Below are 27,920 nucleotides of genomic sequence, written 5' to 3' on the forward strand. Positions count from 1 at the left end.
TTCACCCTTTACCGCTCTCATCTTCTGGCGTGAGTTAAGCAGTGTTGCCAAGTCCGCGGATTTCCCACGAATAGGGCTACTTTTTACCTCCTGCCGCGGGCTGTTTTTCATGTCCGTTGTTTGAAGCAAAACCAATTAGCCTATGTGATATTTAGATATTCGGAGTTTGCGAATTTTACCAGGCGACCCTGCCAAAAACATAGATTTTACCCCCTGCAATGCGTTTTATACCGGGGAACCCACCCAAAACGCGACTGGGCTTGTTTTTGGCTAGTTTTGAGTAGCAATTGGGCGGGTTTTGCTGTGAAAACCTGGCAACCCTGCGCGCTACCGCTGCGTCACTGTGACGTCACGGCGTCGCCGGGATGACGATGTCGGTAGTGGTGGTAGTAATGTGCGCGCTCGTGTTGCCGTTTCACATCTCCGCGTCTCAGGCGCGGGTTTAACCCTTCCCAGGCCCGCTCTTCACGCATGGATTTGCGCACCGACACGGTCCTGGCGAGTCTGGAGATGTCGGAGGTGAAAAGCGACGGAGGAACGTCGGAGGGCGACGATTACGAGAGTTTGCCCGCTCACGCGTCCCTGGGCACGCACATGACAGCGGGCGCCGTGGCCGGAGTGCTGGAGCACACAGTCATGTACCCCGTGGACTCAGTCAAGGTAACTCAACTCAACACAACACAGCACAGCAGAGCAAGAGCAAGAGCATGCACATTCACCAACATGTGTCAGATGTGTTATTAGCAGCCCTGTCCGTAATCTCCAAGCTTACTTTTCAAAAAAAGTTAGGCTAGATCACCATGGCAAATCACTTGATGACTCAAACCTTCTCAAATTGGCCAAAAACAACAAACCAAGTTAGACCAACACAGTCGGCCACGCGTTTTGCTGTTGAAACACGTGAGCACAGCACTTTTCTACATTACAGCATGTTTCACGCATGCTTCAGTCACTGACAGCTGCTCAAATGACCTTCACTGCTGTAAAAGCCTGATATTTCTCTAGAGTCGGTCATTTCAAGTGTCAGGTAATTCACACATACAGTGCTTAGTGAGTCTATGTGCTACAATAGTGTCATAACTCCCACTGTAATAGATGCAAGTCATGCTTTGTGTACAAAAATGCATTCATTCATTCATGCATAACGTTACGTCATCTTGGTTGTGTGTTTATCAGCCTAGTAGAGACATACCTCTGTAAAGTAAGTGTGTTTAACTGCATTGACAGTGTACTTGTAGCTTACTTAAAAAGATAAAAGTATGTTTTAAAAAAATGGCACTAATAAAAAGTTCCTGCCTTAAAGCTACACTGTGTAACTTTTTTAGTTTATTCTTAGCTAAAATCACTTAGTTCTTTCAAAAATATATGTGCTCATTAATGTATATTTACTTCTTTCAAGTAATAATGCATTCTCATAATTTTATAATATACCATTGAAAATACATAAGTGTTGAGGGTTCGGATGGCGGTCGCCATGTTGCTCCTCCATCTTGAAAGTACATTTGCCAAAGAGGGACATACCCGTAAATTCAAGCTTCGCTTTTCGCGTTTAACACTCGATGGCACCGTGTCGAATGTGAAGAGGGGGATTGCTTGAGGCTGCTATATGAGGATGGAGGATCACTCTTAAGCCCCTTTCTAAATGCACGTCGGACCCGCAATATTCCCGGAACATTGCCGGGTCGCCTTCTGTGTAAAAGCAACCACGTCCCGGAATTGATTACCGAATTCGACCCCCGGTCGGGACCTATAGTAACATTGCGGGATATGTATTAGAGTCGCCAAGGAAGCGGAAAAGAGAATTAAGACGGCAACGCAACGGGCAAATCAACAAGACAAAAGTAAATATTGGAGTGGCCTTTCCAAGATGGAAAGAGCTCATGAGGAGCAACGATTTTAAAAAGAACGCCGACATTGCCTGCTTTCTTCTCGACAGGTAATATTAATTCAGCCTATTCGTGTATATTGGAAGTTTTATTGTTGCTTGGCTAATTATATCATGGTGTGCTGTGCATAACACTAGAACGACGTCTAGGATAGTTTTCCTCGCGTCAATGATGAAAAAGTATTGTTTACCTTATAACATAAATCCGTGTTCTATGACGGATAACATGAGATTAATATTGTAATTGCATTATAATTTGTTTGCCTTACGCTAGTGGTGTTGTACAATATACAGAATAACGATAGCACTGATAAAAGATACTTTACTAAGATTAGCTTATATTCCTCTGGGAACCTGATAGCTGATGTTAGCAATGAACTGGTTATTATTCAGTTCTATTATTCATTTTACATAGATTAACTTGATCATAGATCATTTGGTAAATTAAATAACTGCAAATTATAATAGTTTTCAAAAATTACCTCATCACTTGAGCTGAAGCAACATTCACCGAAGAGGTCGAACTGAAAGCCATGACTAAATCGGCCACCGTAGGAGTTGAAACGAAATCGAAATTGAGAGGAGCAGAAACAATTATTCACTGGATGGTCATATACCTTTTCACCACTAGATGGGAGAAAATATCACACAGTGTAGCTTTAAATTGAAGTACAATCAACTTGAATGTGTAAGTCATTTCGACTTAAATTTAAACTGACTTATAAATAGTTGAATCTTGGATAACTTAAGAAATTTGAAAATGGCTTTACTTGATTGTTAAAGCAATTTGATATCATATGTAAACAGTTAATAGACTGTAAAAAAGTTATAATAAAATTGTTGGTTTAACTTAAAAAAAGTTACCTGGTTGCCTTAAAATTGAGTTTATTGAAATTAAAAAAATTAGTTCATTGAAATTAAAATAGTCAATACATCAGAGGAGATTGTTTTAATAAATGGAAACTCAGGAAAATATTTGAATCACATTAATTATCTAAGGTGATTTGACAAAAGATGAAAAGTTGTGATGACATGACTTCTTTTTTACAGTGTATACATTGGCAATTCATCATTGCAAATTTGTTTAAAAAAAATATATATTTTAGTTTATTATAAATGCTGGTCGGTACATTCAGCAGCACACTTTAACTATATTAACAATAGAAGAAATGTTTTATTTAATTGCAAATATAGAGCATTTAGGTGTCTGAAAACATTACATTCAGTTGCACTTAAGTATTTTATTTCCGTACTACAACCCTCTACAATGCGAGTAAATCACTCGCATATGTGAACAAATTTCATGCTGGGTGACTAGAAAATGTCTTTAATTAGCCAATGACTGCTATATTATATGATTTCAGTCGCCTGTGATTTAAGTCGGAGGCAAAAAATGAGTTTAGCGCAGATATTGAGCACACTAAAAATTGATCAGTTAACTTTACTTTACTTTGCCAAGTGAGGAAATGGTTGCCTTAAAAATAAGTTCTTATAACTTATTTTTTTCATTTATGGAAGTTTATTACTTAATTTTAAGGGTTTTGTCACTTTCAACTAATCACTTTTTACTGTGTGCCTTCTGAGCTTTACACACCATCGCTTGACTGAGAGCTTCAAAGTCGATCATTTGCACGTTTTTAAGCCTTGCCAAATTAAACATTCAAGCGCAAGAACTTTGTGTGTTTTAATGTTAATCAAACATCAAAAGACTGACTGCAAAAAAATCACTCAGTGCTCTCGACTTAATAATAGGGTTGTGTACCGGGACCCGGTGCCAGTATGGCATCGCGACCTATATAACTGGTATGTAACCGGACCGAATCAGAACACAGATTTCACTGCCTCGTTTCGGTGTCACTTAAATTCAAACGTGCTTTCGCTATTGTTTGTAGTTTAATTATTTGTTCCTATTTTATTATAGACTGTTTAGTGGTTACTTAATTTATATTTGATATTATATTTATGTAAAATGTTTTACTTTGAATTGTACTTGCATTCATATAAATAATTTATTAGCCAATGGTGACTCGAGCTTCAGTGTGTCTGTAGGGTAGGAAGTTCTTAAAGTATGTTAAGTACTTTTGTACTTCACAAAAGCTTTTCCCAGTACACTTGTTACTGAGACCTAGAATAATCTGGGTGTAAGTGGGTCAAGACCATAATGGTGGTAGTTTATGCATCTCCCCTAGCCGGGGTGTGAACTTACAACCTTCTAGTTAGTAGCCTAGATCTTTGACCACTAGGCCACGGCATCCTTCAAAAGAGGACATTTATGAGTTTTAACTTAAAGGGATAGTTCACCCAAACATAAAACTGGTAATTTACTCATCCTCAAGTTGTTTCAAACCTTTACACTGTAAACAAAAAAAAAGTTGCCTGGTTGCCTTAAAATTGAGTTCATTGAAATAAAAAATTTGAGTTAATACAATGTACATTTTGGAGACTCAACAACCTTTATTCAAATATTATTAAAAGATTTTATTTTTTAAAAGAAGCATATTGGGTAATTGTGTGTGTTTTATTTGTGATGACGCAGTGAAACATGTCAAATTGTGCTATTTACTAGCCTGGATGCCAGGTAAACTTAGCCCCGCCCACAACATTTTTAGGTCTTGCAGTTCGGTCTGGCCTCGCTTCATAGAGGAGTAATTATACCCGAATAGAAACTGTTCGGACCAATGAAATCATCAGGGCGGGCTTTAGACGATGACGGACAGATGATCAACAGTAACGTAATCATCACGTCATCAAAGGGGCTTGGGTTATATTTGTTCAAATCTTAAACGGAGAGCTTGTTCGTATATGCATTCACCTTCACAATTTCTCTCTGAAATGATGATCATGTTGGGTAAGTGCTCTGTGTATCATTAAATTCTTTTATTTTTTTACAGCACCGGCAAAGATCGTTTATTCCAGCGCGTGCAGACAGGGTTGCCAAGTTTTTACAACAAAACCCGCCAACTGCTAGCCCTAAACAATAGCTTCTCGAGGGGTTCTCCGAAAGAAAAAAAAAAAGTGTTTGGGGGGTAAAATGTGTTATTTTGGCAAGGTTGCCTGCTAAAATTCGCACTCATGGGTCTATACATCACATAATAGTCGCTTCAACCTGCGGACATAGAAAACAACTCGCGGAAAAAAATGTGGACTTGGCAACACAGTGCAGTTGAGCTCTGTTGACATTTGACAACTAGCATAATGCGTCGCTTCGTTGCTCTGATTGGTTGTTGGTCTGTCCAATTGATGTCTTTCCTGGTTCGGTTGAAACGCCCCTATAATCACAGCCCAATGGAGCAGTTTCAGACTCATATTCTGACTAGAATTGAGTATGACCACGTCAGGCTAGCTATTTTCATGATTTATCTAATTTTTTATGTGGTTCAGATACAATAATATTTTGAGTTTCTATTTATTAAACCATTTTCCTTCATTGCATCAACTCAATTTTTTTATTTTAATAAACTCAAAATTTTAAGGCAAACAGGTTACTTACTAGGGCTGTAACGATATGCTATAAGAAACCGAAATCGCAATACGCAGGTCCACGAACCTGTATCGCGATGTGAGAAGGCAGAATCGCGACACACCCCTTCCAATTCCCAGAATTATCCTTCCTGTCCAGGTCCAACTTTTAAGTCAGCAGTATGGCAACATTTCAGCTACCCGGTGGAGAACAAGGATGGCAATCGTGTAGTTGACAAGACCCACACAATTTGCCGTAAGTGTTTCAAGAAGCTTCCCCAACCGGCTGGCAAAGTGGTGTGAGCGTGGCGTTTCTGTTGCGTGTCATCCGCGGGGCAGCTGTGTGGCGTTTTCTCTTTCTTTGCACACCAGAAGCGTGTCTGACGCGGCGCTTCTGTTGGTATTGATGTACAGGAGGCCCTATACTTCATGTTAAATATATATTGCCTATTGGTACCGCAAATAAAACGTCGGCAGTAGCCTATTGACCATGCAGATATATGGTATTGACGGCAAAATAGGCTACAGAATACTGTACGGAATAAAACTGTTTTGTCCCCCCCATATCGAGGTTTGTATCGTACCGTGGGTCAAAAATCGTGATACGAACCGAATCGTGGGTTTGGTGTATCGTTACAGCCCTATTACTTACTTATTTAAGTTAAAACAACAATAGTGTTTGGGTGTATGAAACTGTTTGTTTAGACATTCTTCAAAATATCATCTTTTGTGTTCAACACAACAAAGAAACTCATACAGGTTTGGAACAACATGACGGTGAGTAAATGATGACAGAACTTTATTTTTGTGGTAGCTATCTATGCAAGACAGCATGTCGGTCTTGTCAGATTAATTCATCTTTTTTTTTTTGAGGAACAAAAGATTATCTCAGTTTCCCCCTTGTTGTGCATGGGTGAAAACGTCGTCTCATGATGTTGAGTGGAAATGCCAGGGTGTTTTTGTGTGTGAGTGCACAGTGCAGCGCTAATCTTCGGACTAGCCTCGGTCCGGCTTTAAAACAACAGTTCATTCAAACGCAAGCCTGCCAAGCCAGCTAGGTCACCGAACAAAACAGTCCTTTGCTTCCAGTTCCTTATTGTAGATATTCTAGCTCTATCTCTTCACAGACTGGTACTCGGGACAAAAGTGTCCTCCTAACTTTGCCTTTTGGGAAACTTGCGAGTGAAAGTGATCTGTCACTGTGCCAGATTGCTCTCTGGATCTATTCTGTGGGACTGGTGTAGGCCATTGTCATTGTTTCCTTAGTGGCTGCCAGATTTCACTCGCGTTTGAGAGCCGCACACTACGTGTCTGGAGAGCACATAGCCACAGAGGCGCTCTAATGCCTAATGAACCAGACGCCCTGGACTTTACCTGGAAGGAACTGGGTTGTAATTGGTTTGTCGTTCATGGGTGTGTGTTAGCTGACTGCAGACACTAAGAAAGAAACTTGGTCAGAGATCACATTGGATGGCCCACTACGCCATTAGTAGGACAAAGGGCGAATCTCTCTCAGTCATGATGATGCTTATGAAGAAATCATTATTTGTGTCGTAAAGGAAGTGGGAATATTTTAACTTGTAATTTGAGATCATTACCAAATGTGTCCTTGTTGTCATTGCAAATAATCATTGCATGCTATAAGAAAAAAAGAATACAATGCGTATTTTTTTAAATAATGCAAGTCCCTGCATCTGAAAAAACAACAACAACCTTTCTTCATTTGATGACCTCCTCTACCACGTGGGCAAAAAAAGTGCTGTGTTTAAAAATAGTAAACAAATTACCATTTTTTATTTTTATGAATGTATCCAAACTACTTCACTATTATAATATAAGTAATTATCAAGACATTTTTTGGCTGAAGTATTTAAATATGTATATTCCATAAATGCCATAATGCACCTTTTCAATAATTAGCATGTTCTAAATGCAAAATTATTTTTGATATTTATATATATTTGTATATAGTTAATTAAGGTTGTAAAATGTCATGTGGTGCTACTCTCCCAAAACCTTACATTTATAATTTGAAAATTAATGACTTTGAAAGCTATATTTAAAACACTTTGTAAATAATGATAATGATGTGTATTTTCACAGGTATTTGCGGTCATAGCTATATGACTTTCTTCTTTCAGATGAACACAGTTATTTTAAACAATATCCTGGCTCTTCCAGCTTTATAATGGCAGTGAATGGTTACCGAGATTTTAAAAATTGCATCCATCCATCATAATCCATACGGCTTCGGGGGTTAATAAAGGCCTTCTGAAGTGAATCGATGCATTTTATTTTTCAGACACCGTATATTTGCCTAAATTATTCGCGATTGTTGCGTCGGTTATGTATGCTTTACTGACTGAGCATATGCTGTGAAATCTACAAATGCCTGTATTAGAGGAGGGCAATATGACCAAAATGTTATTTCACGGTACGATGCATGTTATTTCACAAAAATGATATACATTTAATCAGCATATCTGCAATGTATTGGGGTCCTAGCTCACTGAGAGATTTATAAACAAGTAGTAGTACTTTAAATCGATCCTAGATATAACTGGAAGCCAGTGTAAAGACCTGATAAACATATTACAAAAAAATAAACATATTACAACATATTACAAAAAAAGCACAAATAAATACAATTAGATAAAAGATATAAATGAAATAGACTGCTTTATTTTTTCAGGTAGGTCTAACATTCAGGTAAGAAACTGAATTAAAAAAACACAAAGTGGCTAATTAAATTTAAAATAACACTGGATAATGTTTTTTGCAAAAAATTGAATAGTTTCATAGAAAACCATTAAAGTTACACAAGTTGATCAGTCAAGAGCAGTGTGATCGTTTTTCTTTTTGTAGTTTGACTTTGAATGACTGCTGTCCCTTTAAGAGCTGCCGCACTCATGGATCCTGAACACTGTTCCTGTTACTCTTTCTTCATTTCTTCTTGAATTGTTTACAACTCTGTTTACATTAATACTCTTCAAAATGTGCACTGAGAATTAGTTTGAGTGTATTTGACCAATAATAAGCTGGAAAAAGAAGCAAATATTTGCACTTGTATGTCAGAGGGGGCTTTATTACGGTATGTGTGTGTGGGCTTCAGATGTGAGCATGAAATCTGCGGGGATTCGTAGAATTATGTGCAATCCCGCACGAAACACTAACACGCTGTCGTAAGGAAAAGTCCAGCAGAACGAGCGTTCGCCGTGTTCAGAGGGTTAACCGGGCTGAGTGAGAATATGCAGCTGCGCGTCAACTCGCTGTCGGTCGGAGAGGAGAGGAGAGCGCAACTGGGATCGATACTGTAGAAACTGAGCAGGCTATCGTATCTTTTCAGATATTTCAGTATCAATATTTTTGACAACACTAGTTGCACTGTGCCGACCCAGGCTTTTTAAAAGTGAAATAAATCTATACTTCAGAGCGCAACTAACCGGGCTTCCATGGCTAAAAGAACAAGCGGGCGCGTAAGCACCGGAAATCAGGTGACCATGGGAACCAAAACGTGCGTGTTTGGAACCGATGATCGGAACCGAAAACAAATTTTCTAAACGATTCCAATGGAATCGTTATTTTTTTAAACGGTTCCAAGTTAGAACCGGTTCTCGCTGCCCAACCCTACTGGTGGCAAGTGCTAGTCGCACCAGCTCTGCCTAAAGAGTGCTTTTCTGGGAAATTGGCATGTTTTAAAATGAATCTTTCCTTCCTTATCTTTACTATACACTTTATTGTGTCATTGACCCAAATACTATCATATCACAGTCTTATTGAGTCAATCAAATCCTGCCTTACGTTATGTGCTGCTTAACATTTACTTTTGCTTAAAAGGGCAGCACACGAGTTACATGTTGCAAAAGCCAATCGGTGTCTTCATTTTTAAAAGATTAATTCAATTAATTGAGATCAGAATGGTAAAAGTAAGTTGTTATTCCTCTAACAACAGAAGATAAGCTGTAAGTCTTGTAATGATTCATGTGACAGGCCTGTGGATCATTTGTCAAACATCCAGAAAGAGATTAAGCAAGTGCCTCCTCTAAGCTTTTGTCTGTTGAAAAAAAAGATTTATGTTGATCGTTAATCTTTGAAAAAAAAGATTAACGATGAATATGTTGATAAGTTACTGCTTATTATTTACTAGCTATTAAAGCTGGCAAGTATGCTTTGAACACAAAATCGAATGTAGTGATGAAACATCTACCTAAACTTGATGTTGCAAGCGAAGCCAGTTTCCGGAGCACATGTGTTTGTAGTAACTCCGGCTGTAGTGTTGTAATGATTCAGGCTTTGTAGTGAAACTGGAGTTTCCAGTGTGTGAGAGATTCTGGGGGACTTGCCAGCTGTACGGCACTTCCTAAAAGCATCTCTGAGGAGCGACTCAGGACACAGTCATGCTTTTCAATAAATGACCTTTATACACACACACACACACACAGTGTCTATCTGATCGTTCACGCTGGTGCTTCTTTTTCACAGTTTGAGAAATGAGGCGTCTCTCTCCATTTAAAGGCTGGCCCACACTAAGAGATTTTTAAAATTGTATCAGATTTACAAAAATTTGATAGACTGCAAACATGAGTTGACCAATAGTGGATTTTACTGATCGATAATTCGAAAATCGATAATTTTACTTTATCGATAACTAGATATTACAGGATCAGTTCACGTCAGAATGAAATTTTCTTGATATTTTACTCACCCCCATCTCATCCAAGATATTCATGTGAGAAAAGAAATTAGGTTTTTTGAGGTAAATCTTCCAGGATTTTTCTCCATATAATGGACTTCAATGGGAACCAAAATGTTGAAGGTCTGAATCAATGCAGTTTCAGAGGAAGAGCTTCAGAGGCTCTGCACGATCCCAGATGAGGAATAGGGTCTCATCTAGACAAACCATCGGCCATTTAAAAAAACAAACAAACACATTTATATACTTTATAGCCTCAAATGCACAACTTCGGTGTTGTTGTTCTTCATGGCATTGATATCATCACGTCGGAAAGGTCATTGTAATCCTTGACCATCAAAACATAGGTCATTTTCTCTGTTATAATGTTTGATTCAGGAGATATGATACAAAATACATAAGTTGTTAGGGTGGAAAGTAAAATGCTGCCATTTCGGAAAAAAATGTTCAGGACCCCAAAATGTACATGTGTACCAAGTTTTATGCTTTTGTGAAAAACTGAACATATCACCACAGAATATTTAGTTTTAGTCTAAATTAAAATGTCGCATTATGTAAGATTGTGAAGACCATTTAATGTTGTCTGTAGCACCACCCACTTAAATGTGTACCGTAGTTTTCCCACATTTAATCATTGAAAGAAACAATTTAGCAAGACTGATATTTCCCTTACGGCAGCGTTTGCTAATATTGTGAATATGATTAATGTACAGTAGAGGAAGAGGGTGATTCAGAGAGATTTAGCAATACCAGAGGAACCAGAATAGAGAAATAAGAGGCACGACAGAGCTTTTCCTCTCCAGAAACCAAAATAAACACAGCAATGCAAATGAACCACTTCTTTGTCCATCTTACACACAACACAAGCGTTGTGCTCTTTGTGCATTGCGTAAAGTGAAGATTGAAACGGTTAATGTTTAAATCAGTCTGGAGGCTGATAGTTAAACTCAATGTTTAATAGCAATGGCCACACACTTTTATAGATATTAAAGGGTTTTTTCAGCGCTGGGAAGATGAATCTGTATTTAAACTGGTCATTAATGTAGTAGAAATGTGAAATTATTTTTGAATTTGGTGATTGGACTGAGAAGAGACAGAAAATGTTTTTTTGTCTCATGGGGATGAAAGACAACAATTCCCAGAATGCTTCGCTGCCCTTGAGGCCACTCCCACAATGATTTGAATATACCCCAGTGTTTCTACTGATACAAAGCCAAATGCTAATCGCTGAAGTAACCCTTTAATATTGACTAGTGGTCGACCGATATATCACCAAGGCCGATTTTTGGCATTTTTAAATCTCAGCGTCAGCGTTTTTCTGATTGGCTGGAGTGTTAGAAGCGGGACTTTAATTTTGACGGGAGGCACTGAAAACGTGAGAACAGCAGCGCTCACACCGCTCTGTCTTCATTAGTTTACTGCCTCTGTTAAGCAGTCATATCTACAGGTCCTTCTCAAAAAATGTGCATATTGTGATAAAGTTAATTATTTTCCATAATGTAATGATAAAAATTAAACTTTCATATATTTTAGATTCATTGCACACCAACTGAAATATTTCAGGTCTTTTATTGTTTTAATACTGATGATTTTGGCATACAGCTCATGAAAACCCAAAAATCTCAAAAAATTAGCATATTTCATCCGACCAATAAAAGAAAAGTGTTTTTAATTCAAAAAAAGTCAACCTTCAAATAATTATGTTCAGTTATGCACTCAATCCTTGGTGGGGAATCCTTTTGCAGAACTGACTGCTTCAGTGCGGCGTGGCATGGAGGCGATCAGCCTGTGGCACTGCTGAGGTGTTCTGGAGGCCCAGGATGCTTCGATAGCGGCCTTAAGCTCATCCAGAGTGTTGGCTCTTGCGTCTCTCAACTTTCGCTTCACAATATCCCACAGATTCTCTATCAATCAACTTTATTTATATAGCGCTTTTACAATCACGATTGTGTCAAAGCAGCTTCACAGTGTCAAACAGGATAATATTGCGACAAAATTAGATTTGGCTGTACAGTCGTACTGGAGAAAACAGTGATGTTATCAGCTTATTTTAATTTATCATATAGCAACAATGTTGGCAGATCAGTATTATAGTTTATAGAATTAAATAAGACCTAATTCATATATTTTATTTGTATAATAAGTTGAATAACTTTAATCATAATTTTAGTGTCCCCAACTGAGCAAGCCAAGCCAAAGTCGACAGTGGCAAGGAACCAAAACTCCATCAGGGCGTGATGGAGAAAAATAAACCTTGGGAGAAACCAGACTCAGTCGGGGTGCCAGTTCTCCTCTGGCCTATTAACACACCGTGTAAGATTATTATTCTGGCAACCTTACAGGTCGGAAATCATATTAGATCGGATTATTCAAAATAATCCGACCCCCTCTATGGGGTTCAGGTCAGGAGAGTTGGCAGGCCAATTGAGCACAGTAATACCATGGTCAGTAAACCATTTACCAGTGGTTTTGGTACTGTGAGCAGGTGCCAGGTTGTGCTGAAAAATCTCCATAAAGCTGTTCAGCAGATGGAAGCATGAAGTGCTCCAAAATCTCCTGATAGAGAGCTGCATTGACCCTGCCCTTGATAAAACACAGTGGACCAACACCAGCAGCTGACATGGCACCCCAGACCATCACTGACTGTGGGGACTTGACACTGGACTTCAGGCATTTTGGCATTTCCTTCTCCCCAGTCTTCTAAAGTTTTTCAGCACCTGTAGCCCATTTCCTGCACACGCCTGTGCACGGTGGCTCTGGATGTTTCTACTCCAGACTCAGTCCACTGCTTCCGCCGGTCCCCCAAGGTCTGGAATCGGTCCTTCTCCACAATCTTCCTCAGGGTCCGCTCACCTCTTCTCGTTGTGCAGCGTTTTTTGGCACACTTTTTCCTTCCCACAGACTTCCCACTGAGGTGCCTTGATACAGCACTCTGGGAACAGCCTATTCGTTCAGAAATGTCTTTCTGTGTCTTACCCTCTCGCTTGAGGGTGTCAATGATGGCCTTCTGGACAGCAGTCAGGTCGGCAGTCTTACCCATGATTGCGGTTTTGAGTAATGAACCAGGCTGGGAGTTTTTAAAAGCCTCAGGAATCTTTTGCAGGTGTTTAGAGTTAATTAGTTGATTCAGATGATTAGGTTAATAGCTCGTTTAGAGAACCGTTTCATGGTATGCTATTTTTTTGAGACAGGAATTTTGGGTTTTCATGAGCTGTATGCCAAAATCATCAGTATTAAAACAATAAAAGACCTGAAATATTTCAGTTGGTGTGCAATGAATCTAAAATATATGAAAGTTTAATTTTTTATCATTACATTATGGAAAATAATGAACTTTATCACAATATGCTAATTTTTTGAGAAGGACCTGTAATACCTTATATAGACCTGGGGCCCGTTCTTCGTACCTCACTTAATATATCTGAGATGATTTGACAGATCCCAGATCTTCTAATCCTCATAACTGGTCTCTGGCTAATTCTCTGGCTAATTTGATTCTTCAAACAAATTTGCAGATTGGATTAAAATATCCGGATTAAGTTATCTGAGATTACTGCTCGTGCCTGTGTTCCCTGAAGAGGGCAGATGATCGATACTCGAAACAACGATCAGCAATGCAGCGATTGGCTGGAGTCAAGACAGCGTAATGACATCATATAATTAAAAAAGCCACCTGGCAAAAAAACTTGTCAAAGAAAAAAAGAAGAAAAAAGGAATTTCTGGACCTTTATAAGGAAACAGACAAACAACCAAACCAGCATAAAAGTTAGATAAATTAAATGTGCAATGCTTTGATGAACATGATTCCCAATTATTTATATTCACGATTTTATAATATTTGTACACACTTTTACGTTTTTATTTTAATGTTGTAATTTCATTTTTGATTCAATTTGAAGCAGATTTGTTATGTTGAAAATATTAAAATTTCTTAACAGTCAAGATCAAATGATCTGCATCTCTCGCGCCGCATCAGCCATACCATAATATCCGTCATCACTCACATTAATGCACGACGGAGATTAACTGCAACACGTGTGGAAACCTCCAATACAAATATAAAGTAATTATTCCATCACAATTCACAAATAAATCTCTCAACCGAGTGAGTATGTAATATGATTGTCGAATCAAGAAGTTGCCATCTAAAGTATAAGCATGTTTGTTTTAAAGATGTAATTTTTTATTTATTTTCATATTTCTAATTTATTAAATATTAATAAAAATAAATGTTATGTATATTATATATCAGCATTATATCGGCCATTGGTCACCATGCTCTCTAAGATATCGGCATCGGTCACCAAAAAAAAAAAAAAAAAAAAATATATATATATTAGTCTACATTTTATGCTTGTACTGACATGTAATATTTTGATTTATAATTCACAATCAGAATTTAGGGATATGTTGAAATGCTTTAAGGCAAATGAAAACAGCATTATTAATATAGTTAACTTTTTATTTTTACAATCAAATATTAGAAGAACCAGATTTTGTACATGGGTGACTATTAGCTCGGCCCATAACTCGGATTAAAGCTTTCGATTCTTCTTAGTGTCTGCTCTTTTGAACATTTTACAGTGTTCTGACATATTATCCATAGTTTAATATTTTTAGCATTTTGTTTTGAAAAGTTGTATTCAGGGTTCGGACTTAAAGGTGCTTAAAGTGCTTGAAGTATAGTTTTTGAAATTGAAGTCTATTAAAACTATTAAAAATAGCTTATGTTTATGAAGAGATACTTGAAAAGTGCTCAAATTATTGAAAAACTATTTATATATGAAATTATGGTTGATTTTTTTTTTTTTCCTGACAAAAGCGATTATAGTGTGTAAACTTCTTGTTCTTTTCAATGGTTCAATGGTTTTCAATGGTTAAGGGGATTAGTACGCTAACATTATTAAATAAAATATTATTTGACTAACAAAATTAGCCATTGCAAACTGTATTTAATTTATATTATTAAATAAGTTGTAGAAGTAAGTAGTATTTTTTTATATCTGTAGTTTGAGTTAAAAATCAAACAATATTTTAGTGCATTTTATGTGCTCTATTCAGGGTTCGGACTTAAAGGTGCTTAAAATGCTTGAAGTTTACACATTGTAGAAATTAAGCAATATTTTAGTGCAAACGAGCCATTAGAATTAGAGTATTATAAACATGATACAAATGTATATATTTTTGTAATAAATGTATTCCCTTTGCTCCAGATGCATATTATATATCATGCAATATATTATACAGCTGCTATCTATCTATCTATCTATCTATCTATCTATCTATCTATCTATCTATCTATCTATCTATCTATCTATCTATCTATCTATCTATCTATCTATCTATCTATCTATCTGTCTAGCTGATAGACAGGTGTTCAAATACTTATTTGCAGCTGTATCATACAAATAAATAGTTTAAAAAAATCATATATTATGATTTCTGGATTTTTTTTTTTAGATTATGCCTCTCTCAGTGGACATGCACCTACGATGACAATTTCAGACCCCTCCATGATTTCTAAGTGGGAGAACTTGCAAAATAGCAGGGTGTTCAAATACTTATTTTCCTCACTGTATATTTTCTGTATTTGAAAGTACAATGAGTACAAAAAACATGATTCATTAATAATTATAATCTCTTGATGTAAGCTATAAGCTATAGTTTTTATTGACGAGTGAAGTTTAAACCTGACAGTGGTAATCAGTTTAGAGCCGACAGACTGTGTGTGTGTGTGTGTGTGTGTGTGTGTGTGTGTGTGTGTGTGTGTGTGTGTGTGTGTGTGTGTGTGTGTGTGTGTGTGTGTGTGTGTGTGTGTGTGTGTGTGTGTGTGTGTGTGTGTGTGTGTGTGTGTGTGTGTGTGTGTGTGTGTGTGTGTGTGTGTGTGTGTGTGTGTGTGTGTGTGTGTGTGTGTGTGTCTAACTCTGTTAAATCAACCTGGCCCAAATGCAAGAGACACTCTCCACATTCACACCCTTCTGTATGTGTGAGATTACGACCTCTGCCCCGGCCCACCCATGAGCCACACACACACACATGTTGGTTTATGTGGTTTACAGGGACTCTCCATAGGCGTAATTGATTTTATATCATACAAACCGTATTTTCTATCCCCCTACACTGCCCCTGCCCCTAAACCTACCCATCACAGGAAACATTCTGCATTTTTACTTTCTCAAAAAAACATAATTCAGTATGTTTTTAAAGCTATTTGAATTATGAGGACATTTGAAACTACATACCCATGTGGTTATACAAATTTGTGTCCTCATAAACCACATAAATACACACACACACACACACACACACACACACACACACACACACACACACACACACACACACACACACACACACACACGGGCGGCAGTGGCTCAGTGGTTCATGTAGGTTGTCTACAAACCAGAAGGCTGGTGGTTCAATCCCCGTTTCCACCTGACCAAGTGTCGAAGTGTCCTTGAGCAAGACACCTAACCCCAGCTGCTCCCGACGAGCTGGATGGCGCCTTACATGGCTGACATCGCCGTCGGTGTATGAATGGGTGAATGTGAGGCAAAAATGTAAAGCGCTTTGGATAAAAGCGCTATATAAATGCAGTCCATTTACCATTTACACACACACACACACACACACACACACACACACACACACACACACACACACACACACACACACACACACACACACACTCTCATATAGCACATACTCACATTCCAATCAGGACTGTCACCTCTCTGTTTGGACAGACGTTTGATAGTAACCGGTTCAGTTTAAGCATTCATATAATGTCCCCTTATCACAGCTGCATAAAGCCAGTACACACTAAACAAACCTTGAATGATGCAAGAAAAATTATGAGAGGGGTTTCTAGCATATTTACTTCAGCTGCTCTTGAAACATCAATAATAATTAAAAAATCTAATACAAGTTATAGTGATATAACTTATAACCGGTCCTCCAACACCCAATTAGAGGGATAGTTCACCCAAAAATGAAATTATCCCATGATAATTTTCATTTTTGGGTGAACTATGACATCACTATGAACCTTTTAAGTGCTAATGTGTTCTTTAACTTTGCTGCCTCGCCCCTATCTGAACTGGACGTTTTGATGTGCTTGTGTGTTACTGCCTGAAGTGCTGGGTAACGCTCCAGTAGTTTGTAAAGTGTTGGGTCAAATGCCAGGAAAGGAAAGGTTTGCCAGCTCTCCCCCCGTTGATCCGGCCGCCCTGCCCCGTTTAGTCCTGGAGATTCCAGTAAAGTTGATTACAACAGGGGCAGTTTTCCCAGCTAATCTGAATCTTCCTATCTTGCCAAGACAGTGCAGAACATAGCTATCTGCTCAGCGGACATCCTACATATCTGTACTAGTACATCTAGTACATGTAAACTGTACATCTGTGTTTTGTTTCTCATATCAGTCTGCATCTGTCATGTTAATGTGTAATAATTAGTGGGAAAATCAGTCATTATTTGTTTTGTGGACTCCACTGTCATGTTTCGAGCTCGTCGTGTTCTAGTGCTCTGTTGATGGAAAGAACAGGAAAATGGAGGACACCAGATTTATGTATTGAATATATAAAATTTTAATAAAATGTAGCATCCCATGACAACCATGCAAGCATTCATCACACTTGAGAGCTTGCGGATTATTCTGGAGTTTTGGTCAAATACAGGCTATTTTTGCTATTCTATGTACACTTCAAATGGGTATTCATATTAGGGGTGCACCGATCCGACTTTTTCAGTCCCGATACCGATACCGATGCCTGGGCTTTATGTATCTGTCGATACCCGATACCGATCCGATACTATTGTTAAATTAATAATAAACTGTACACCTTCCTTGAAGAGACTAAAGGCACCAGACTTTACTAAATAAAGATAATAAGACAAAATAACAGATGTATGCAAAGTGTTGAATTCTTTTTTATTTAAAAAACAATTGTGCATTCAAATCTAAAATATAATTTAGGGCTTGACATTAAGCATGCTCATGTCTCTCCTTTCGAATAAGTAAAATGATCATTCACTTGTCCGAGTAAGTGTGTTTGTGTGTTTGTGTGTGTGTGTGTTTGTGTTTGTGTGTGTGTGTGTGTGTGTGTGTGTGTGTGTGTGTGTGTGTGTGTGTGTGTGTGTGTGTGTGTGTGTGTGTGTGTTGTAAATATAACTTATTCTGAAGCAATATTCACTCACAGTTAGTGTTCAATCAGCTTTGACATATTTCAAATCTGCATATTTGTGATATTTTACCTTTATAAAGGGCATTTTCCCCTAATCTTATTAAATATAAGCTATGCTTCAGGTTTTATATTATATTCTTAAATTTGATCTATACATTAAATTAAAATAAGACACTATAAGGATGTTACCAATCAAATTAAATGATTTACCCAGAAAAATTACTACTGCATTAAATAATGTTATGTGATTTGTATTTTTGAATAAACAAAATAAATGTTGAAAAATATAGGAAACTAAACCATCAGTAGGTGGCAGTAGGTGAGTCTTAATGAGTGAGTCATTGAGTCATTAATTCAAACGATTCATTCAAACGACTGATTCCTTTAAGAATGAGACAGTCGTTTACGAACAGGTTATTGAGTCTTTGATTCAACCACTGAATCATTCCGAACACGGGAGATGTGTTATGGTTCTGCTGTTTGGGACTTTGTTGCTTGGAATCTTTGTTTGGAACTATTTTCGCAGCTGAAATAGAACAAAAAGACTCAATATTGCATCTAAAATGCAAGTAACTAATGTTAATGATTGTTTATGGAGCTGTCATAGGAAATCAGTGACATTTTCAATCGTGATGGTATTCAGGAAAACAGCCCATTTGGTTGTGTGATGTTGTTGATGATGTTGTAACTTTTCATATGTTATAAAGATAAAACGTAACATTTTGAATGTTTGCCGAAATTACTGTGTGAGCGGCGCTTTTTTGATTTCTCCTCAAGATGTGCGAGCGTCAACAGCATGTCGTTACCGTCAGTTCATTACATTAGCCTTTATCCATATCCACTATCAGTCACTTACACTAAATTCATCCTTTGCATAGTGCAAAGTCAGTTGCTGAGCTATATTGTCCACTCCTTTAGTGTTTGCTGAGCTGCAGGAATGCAGCGTGCTTTTTAACATGGTGTTTCTGGATTAAATTGGTAGTATTGCCGACAGACGAACTAGTTGGCGTGGTAAGCATAAAATATCTCTACACATCCGTCTCTCTGGCTCGCTCCATGTTGCTTCGAGCATGCGACACACGTGAAACTGACGAATGACGTAGTTCTGCTGTGAAAAAACAAAAAAACAAACACCTGGATCGGCCTGTGGATCTGTTCATTTTTCCGATCCCCGATCCAGCTTTGTCGTCAGTATCGCGGCCGATATATCCGATCCTAATATCGGATCGGTGCACCCCTAATTCATATATCTAAATAACATTTAACATTCATCCTTCTCTCGGGTCATTTTGACCTTGAACTCATTTAAAAATATAAAATAAAATAACAATAATTAAAATCAGAGTTGGTGGCAGTTCAATTAAATCTATAAAAACTTGTCTACATGTGTGTTTGAATGCATGCTGAAGAGATAAACTCGAAAAATGACTCAGAAAAGGACCCAGCGGAACAGCTCCTTTGCTCCATAGATAGCTATAAGGCCTTCTAGTGGCAAGAGTCATGAAATATGTTAAATTATTACAAGAAGTTTGGCAACGACACCCAAATTAACCCAATGTGAGATATTGAGCTGGTTATTGTATGTAATGGAGTTATTTTGAATTGAACTGATCAGGGATAATATTATGAGCACCTTCCTAATATTGTGTTAGTCCCCCTTTTGCTGCCAACAGTTTCGAGGTGAGGCCTACGTGGATCTGACTTTTTTTGTTCAGCACATCCCACAAATGCTCGATTGGATTGAAATCTGGAAATTTTGCATTGCTCCATGGTCCAGTTCTAATGCTCACGTACCCACTGTTAACACTTTGGTCAGGGGTCAGCATGGGCATCCTGAATGGACTGCGGCTATGCCGCCCCATACGCAACAAACTGAGATGCTCTGTGTATTCTGACACCTTTCTATCAGAACCAGCATTAACTTCTTGAGCTGTTTGAGCTCCAGTAGCTCGTCTGTTTGATCGGACCACACGGGCCAGCCTTCGCTCCCCACGTGCATCAATGAGCCTTGGCCGCCCATGACCCTGTGGCCGGTTCTCCACTGTTCCTCTTGGAGCACTTTTGATAGATACTGTCCACTGCAGACCGGGAACAGCCCACAAGAGCTGCAGTTTTGGAGATACTCTGACCCAGTCGTCTAGCCATCACAATTTGGCCCTTGTCAAACTCGCTCAAATCCTTACGCTTGTCCATTTTCCCTGCTTCTAACACATCAACTTTGAGGACAAAATGTTCACTTGCTGCCTAATATATCCCACCCACTAACAGGTGCCGTGATGAAGAGATAATCAGTGTTATTCACTTCACCTGTCAGTGGTCATAATGTTATGACCTGATTGGTGTATATTGTATATAAAAGTATAATTCTAGGGATTTGGGTCATTTTGACCTGCAAGGGAGGGATGAAAGTGATGATGTTGTGAAAAAAAATACAGTACAGAGAAATCGTTCTCCGCTCCGCCATGTTTAAAGTTTATGGCTCATCCAACTCAGAAACTCTGGAATCAATTTCCCAGTTGTAAAATGTTTTGAGAGGGCATCCCAACTAGGAAAGTGGTATTTACGGTAATTCCAATAGCCTGTGAAGGCAGCATTTGAGTCTCCTTTTTCAACGAAGGAAGTTTGTTTAATCTCAGAGGAAGTGTAACCCATCGAGGTTTGGAGTTTCAAACTATATTTTCATGGCATTGTGTGTCTTTCTTGACTTATTTTGAGGAAACTACACTGGCTCAGTGTTTTCTGTGGCATATTCAGCCGCTCTTCTGCTTTTCATTCGCTAAAGCCCTTCAGAATGCACTCCTGTTCCTGAAATTGATTTGTTTTTAACAGCATTTCCGTTATAATAAAGCATATGCTCAGATTTCTTTTACAAAACTCTTTGAAATGGATCAGTTTTCCACACTACTCCTTGATGTTAATGTTTTCTGTGAGATCTCTGTTATCCATCTGGCTATTGAGGTTTGATGACGGGGGTTTATATTGAATAGTTTTGGGCTAATTAACTTTTCTGGGTGTTTGTCTAGTTCTCTTGTTGAAGAAGAGGTAATGAAACCCCTTTGATTAGCTGTAATCACACCTTGTTCAAAGTAAGCCGTAACCGGTCACACCAGTGTGTCTAGGGTTTAGGTTTAAGAGGTAGAATAAGATGGATAATGAGGAAAAAATGGGTGAAAAAGATTTACAAGCTTAAACTTGATTCACTTGGACTTTATGGACCTACATAAATGTCTCTTTCACTTCATCATCATATGCGTGTTGCAGCCTATTTCTCTTTTTTATGACATGGTCTAAAATAGTCTATATGTCTAAGTTGTATAGAGAATATATATAGTATATTAGCGGTGTAGCTGTTTAAATTACGCACAGTTTTGTTTTGATCACTGTTTTATGGTCACAGTCTAGTTCAGGGGAAAAAGAACTACTGTCAAATAAAAATTAAAAAATATAAGAATAAATAATCAAACAACAAGCAACACAAATACATACAAAAGAACAAATAAAATAAAAAGTGCTTTTCAAGTTTTTTAGGTATCTGCCAGTAATTTCAGGTACAAAAAGTAATGAAATGTAAAACAACATTGCATAAAATCTGTACTGCGAATAAAATGACAAAAGTTATTCATTCAAGAGCAGTGAGGGGTTTCCTTGATTAACATTAACACAGAGCTCAGGTATATTTGGCTGCTGTCACTTTAAGACATAATGCACGGCTCCAGTATACTGATACACATGCGTTGTCTTTTTTGACAAGTGTTTGGGTTCACTTAAGACATACCTGCTGTGTTTGATTGGATGCTTGCCAAGACGGGCATGTTGACAATTTTGCGTGAATTTGTGCATTCAAGCACAAGACTTAAATGCACAATGTCATTTTCACCGCGAGGGGTCACTCATTCACTTTCACCTCCACAGCTGGAAATGAATCCGACACGACTGACATTGTTCGAGTGGTTTTTGGATATCTTGTGCCTTTTAGGGTGCGTTCACACTTGTCATGTTTGGTTGGATTAAAACGAACCCTGGTGCGCACCAAACAAGCGGACCGAGACCGCTAAAAAGACAGGTCTCGGTCCGCTTCGAAACCAACTCTGGTGCGGTTCGATTGATATAAGAACACAACACGGTTCAAAGACATGTAAACGGACCAAAAACAGGACGTAATATCACAAGATGCGACGCATAGTCAGCCGATTTGACGATGCGGAAAGATCAGTGTATCCAAAATGAGTAACGTTAACGTTAGAGGGCAGGCGTAGAGCAACGAGGAAGTGCCTCATCAATATTTGGTCTGACGAGCATGTTTCGAAAATGCTAGAAGAAACGCTCAAAAAGCACACCTGGTTCTTCTCATGAAAGGACCCATGTTGTCCATTAGCCGGTACAGGCGACAGAACTGCGCCGTCTCTTTTGCATAAGAGACGCCCGTCTCTTTTCATCTTAAAACGGAGGAAATCCTGCTGCTGTTTTGAATGTTTTGAACATTTTATGAGCTCTTCATGAGTTTCTCAGCGGGTAAAAATAATGCCATATGTACGCGCATAAAATGATGGCGTTTAATCCGGCACACAGCATTGTTTTGAATGTTCGGTAAGCGAGCTCCTATGTCATATAGGCCGACCAATCAGGTTGTGACCGTCTCCCTATGCCTTTGGTTCGGTAACTTTAGGTTCGCTGTTAAAAATGCCAGTGTGAACGCTAAGCAGACCAGGACTATATGTTTTGTTTTCGTTTTTTGGTCCGGACCAAACTAACCAAACTACAAGTGTGAACGCCCCCTTAAAATAACTCAATATTTGTGCTTCGGACACTGATCATACTTACACACTCGTCTGCACACGTGCGCTATCAACATCCGGGTAATGACGGCGGACTGGTCATATTAGCTCATATGTTATTTTCAACAAGTATTATTAAAGTTTTTAGTTATCAGATTTAAGATTAAAGCGTGTTGCGAACCACAAGTTAAGCAAGCTCTATTTTATTAATTAATTAAAATGGTTCACAAATGATATTCAAAATGATATTCAAAGAATCAAAATGATTTTTAAAATACTTAGCCTACTTAAAAGTGTGGCATTCTCTCCAGAAGTATTGGTGGCAAAAAAAAAATATTTGTCTGAGCGGGTGTTTTTTGGACACAATAAGCTGCAGTGTGTGGATCAGGCTTTATTCTGATAAACCACAGCCTGTGCCCGTCAGACTGTGTGTGTTTTGATGATTTGTGCCAATTCATTCACATTAAACAAAGCATGTTTTTATAACCGAACTGAATGTTGGGATGGACGGCTTCTATCTCTGGCTACATATTGTTGGTATTTCCTTCCGTTTTTTGTTAATAATTGAACTCTCCTTTTTGTTTCGGTCACAAAATATCTATTTTTAGGGGTCTGGACATTATCAAAAAAAAACAAACAAAAAAAATATTTTGATTTCCGATTAATATCAGAAGTCAGAAAACAAAAAAAACGAGAATGGATCTTCATGATTTGGTCTTGTTCCTGTTTGTAAATATATATTTTGTTTCTTTGCATATCAAATGTTATTCTTTTTATGGGTGATGTTCCTCATAAGCTGCTCTGTTTCTGTTCTTAGACACGTATGCAGAGTTTACAGCCGGACCCAAAGGCTCAGTACCGCAGCGTGTATGGAGCGCTGAAGAGGATCATCCAGACTGAGGGTGTCCTTCGGCCTTTGAGGGGCCTCAATATCACAGTACTGGGGGCCGGCCCCGCACACGCACTCTATTTCGCCTGCTACGAGCGAATCAAACGCAGCCTTAGTGACGTCATACAGAACGGCGGCAACAGCCACATTGCTAACGGTAGGAGAAGGAGAAGTCTTAATGAGTGTCCATTGATTTCTGATTTTAGAAGGGATTGGGGCAAGGGATTGAGGGTTTATAGTTCGAAAGGTTCAGAGTGGCTTTTAAGAAGCGGAAAGGAAAGTGAAGTGCCCTCTTGTCTGGGAAATAGGACATTGTAAAAGTTTTTTTTTTCCACATTGTCACCTTTAGTCAATTTTTCTTCTTTTTTCCACTTCAGGTGTGGCAGGAAGTGTTGCTACTGTCCTCCATGATGCAATCATGAACCCAGCAGAAGGTATTCTTCTTCTACTGTCAATACTGTCAATAATAAATCATATATTTTAACGCTGTTATGAGCAGGGCTTGACATTACATTTTTTGCTCAGCAGTCACTGTGGCTATTGGTTTATCAAAGTTACTAGCCACTCATCATTTTCACTGCCATCGATACTATGAGGAAAAACTGCCATATCGATATTTTTAAGATTATCTCATAATCTCACGTTTATTAGACTGCTGACGCACGGATCCATTATACTGTTACACATGCGTTTTATTTCTCAACTGTTAAACAGCACTTACTGTGTTTACGTGAACAGCAACAAAATTCATCTGGAGCAAATGAAGCGAGTGAGTGAGAGGAGGAGGGTGTGTGTGTCACTCGCTCTCAGAGAGAGAGAGAGAGAGAGAGAGAGAGAGAGAGAGAGAGAGAGAGAGAGAGAGAGAGAGAGAGACAGACGCTGGTATCGTGTGTCTTTTCTGAGGAAAATTAGTATTGGAAGTGTTTTAGATATTTGAGTATCCATATGTATTTAAAAAATCTATATTTTTGACAACACTACATATGCATTTTTCAATTGAAGTCTGTCAAAAAAGTGTCGTTATATAGGCCTGTAAAATTCACCGCACCAAAATGTGGCTAGTAGGAGTGACTGAGTTACACAATGGCACTGCTGAATGCATTGTGTGTCATTAATCTTGATTACAGTCAGCATAGACTCGCCCATTTGCATTCTTCAGAGAGTTATCTATATGCTGAGTGTTTTGAGTTATAACATTTATATATGGTCTTTTTCTTTTCTGTTAGTGGTGAAGCAGAGGATGCAGATGTATAACTCTCCATACCGCAGCCTGTATGACTGTGTACTGACGATCAGTCGCAAGGAAGGACTGGCGGCCTTCTACCGCAGCTACAGCACTCAGCTGACCATGAACATCCCCTTCCAGGCCGTTCACTTCATCACTTACGAATTCATGCAGGAACATTTTAACCCAGAGCGCCAGTACCGGCCTGAAACGCACATCGTGTCCGGAGCGGCGGCCGGAGCCGTGTCGGCTGCCATAACCACTCCGTTAGACGTGTGTAAGACGTTGCTAAACACACAGGAGAACGTGGCGCTCAGCTCCGCGCACGTCAGCGGGCATCTCTCGGGCATGGTCAACGCGCTCAGGACGGTTTACCGGCTGGGCGGCGTGCCGGCGTTCTTTAAAGGCATCCGCGCTCGGGTCATTTACCAGATGCCGTCTACGGCCATCGCCTGGTCCGTCTACGAGTTCTTCAAGTACTTTCTGACCCAACACGAGCCGCACATCCAGGAACTGGGCAGGGACGCTCACAAGGCCAGTCCCACATGAGGCTCAATCAGCGGCCCATCCGATCCAAAGAGCCAGTGTGAAGATCAGCAGATGTCGGGAGAGGCCTTTGGCTCATAGGGGAATGTAGATACTCCTTTCATATGCAGTAGACACTCCAGTCGCCAACTTATTATTAATTTATTGGAAGAGTTTAATGTTGTGACGGGACTGTATGGACGCTGCACACTACAGAACGTTTCTTGTTAAACATGACGGAAAGGTAAAGATGTGTAGTTTTGTTTGTATTCTCACCCATAGATTTATGATGGGGATCTATATTTATATATGCATCGATTAAGACATAAACCACATTTCTATTTTATTTGCTCTTCTGGACTTTCCCATTTTTCAGGGGCTCAGGAGAGTTAGCTTTTTATTAGAATTATTTTTAATAATTGAAGGCATTGCTGAGTGATTTCTGTTGCGCAATAATCAGACCAATATCTACGGTTGTTCTGATTATTCCCTAATCACCTATGAAAGCTGCCTGGGTTTCAAACTATTTGGAATGGGACACACTGCTTTTTAAAACCTTGATGTGTTTTATCAAGAACAAATGATATATGGCATCTTCCCTGATTAATACATGTATTAGTCCGGGAAGACGACAGATTTAACTCGACTCAAATAATTAGAGGATGAAGCTACAGTAGATGATAATTCAGAGGTGTTGGCAATTGAACAATATCATTTTAATTAGACAGTTAAATGTCATAATGTACCCTGAAAAAGTCAGTTTTCATGCATTTAGCTTGTCCTAATATGATTTATACTCTCTACATTGTTTTTAAGATATTGAAATTTGATTTCCAAAGAATGAATTGGATACTAATTGAATCAAATCTCACTAAGCACTTCTTGAAACATGCTGTATGGATTCCTCTGCTTAAATGCATTCTAAAGGACTTTTACTTTAGCAATTTGTTAGACACAATTGCCATCGATATATTTATATAGGATATATATTTACATATAATTACAGGACACGATCTATGCAGTGGGTTTTGCGTCTTTAGAAGTTTTATTGCTCTGAAGCCGCAGTGGAAATCGCAAACCCAAATTGGAATCATTATTCCTTAATGAATTACATAGGAGGTTTCATCGCCGTTTTTCCTCCCCCTGGCAATCTCTTTCAGTCTGGGACCAGTTTATTCTGTTTCTTTTGTGTTCAGCCTCCGTGAATCTCCAGATTCAGTCGGCCATTCAGAATAGAGCTCGCCTTGTTTGCCAGAAATAGACCTTACTCAGAGTAGATGGCGTGTTTAACTTCTAATGAACAAAAGCAAGGCTGATATTAAGACACTGAAGGTGTGGGTTCTGCCATGAAATGTAAAGGGGAAGTTCATCCGAAAAATGTCCTCATTTACTCACCTTCACGTCGTTACAAACCCATAAGACTTCCGTTCACCTTTCGAAACTCAGATTAAGATATTTGTATTAATATTCTTCTTGTCCATCCATTGAAAGTCCAACCACCATTTTAAGGCTTCAAAACGTCATACAGACATCCTCGAAGTAATCCATATGAATCACCAGGTTTTATCAAAGTCTTCTGAAGAGATGCAAATGCTTTATATGTTGAACACATTTAATTTAGGCCTTTTTATGATATCTAAACACTGATCAACGCACATACACAGAGCACGTCAAATATGGTTAATGGACGCTGTGATTGCTTGACATGCAAGAACCAAGGAGGAACTTTTACAATGTTCTTGTTGAAGCTTGAAAATTTGGGTTTGATTTTCAATGGATGGTACAAAAAGCAAAGTTACCAGGGGTTTAGAATGTGGGTGAATAAATGACAGAATTATATTTTGGGGGTAAACGAACCGTTTAAATGGACGTTTAAAAGGTTTTACACAAAAAATGTCTTGAATGAGGACAAATATGTCACTTTTGTTTTTGTTCCTGGCAAATGACACATGGCACATGCTCTTAAAGGGATAGTTCACACGAAAATGAAAACTGCCATCGTTCACCCACCCTCTGGTTGTTCCGAATTTCTTTCTTCTGTTGAACAAAAGATGATATTTTGAATTTGAATTTCGCTTACCAGACGGTTGACGATAGCCATTGATAGTCCACACACACACACACACACACACACACACACACACACACACACACACACACACACACACACACACACACACACACACACACTGTGGAAGTCAATGGCTACCGTTACAGACATTCTTTAAAATATCTTCTTTTGTGTTCAACACAACTAAAACTCATACAGGAGTAAATGATGACCAT

The 27,920-nt window shown here is 38.6% G+C and overlaps 1 protein-coding gene across 1 annotated transcript; it reads left to right on the plus strand.

Moving 5' to 3' along the window:
- The first annotated feature begins 348 nt into the window (after positions 1-348).
- On the plus strand, positions 349-27,894 carry slc25a37 (solute carrier family 25 member 37). The gene is made up of 4 exons (XM_067413025.1): positions 349-660; positions 23,813-24,041; positions 24,262-24,318; positions 25,111-27,894. The coding sequence occupies exons 1-4, from the start codon at positions 472-474 to the stop codon at positions 25,656-25,658; spliced, it is 1,023 nt and encodes a 340-aa protein (XP_067269126.1). The 5' UTR covers positions 349-471; the 3' UTR covers positions 25,659-27,894.
- The last annotated feature ends 26 nt before the right edge of the window (positions 27,895-27,920 follow it).

Source organism: Pseudorasbora parva, chromosome 13 (genome assembly GCF_024679245.1).
Source record: "Pseudorasbora parva isolate DD20220531a chromosome 13, ASM2467924v1, whole genome shotgun sequence".
In the NCBI taxonomy this organism is placed as follows: Eukaryota; Metazoa; Chordata; class Actinopteri; order Cypriniformes; family Gobionidae; genus Pseudorasbora; species Pseudorasbora parva.

Bases quoted from the DNA above. Each gene is read 5' to 3' on its own strand.
- slc25a37 (XM_067413025.1), top strand. From the start codon at position 472: ATGGATTTGCGCACCGACACGGTCCTGGCGAGTCTGGAGATGTCGGAG. The intron at 661-23,812 runs GTAACTCAACTC...TTCTGTTCTTAG, and splicing joins ACCCCGTGGACTCAGTCAAG to ACACGTATGCAGAGTTTACA. The intron at 24,319-25,110 runs GTATTCTTCTTC...CTTTTCTGTTAG, and splicing joins AATCATGAACCCAGCAGAAG to TGGTGAAGCAGAGGATGCAG.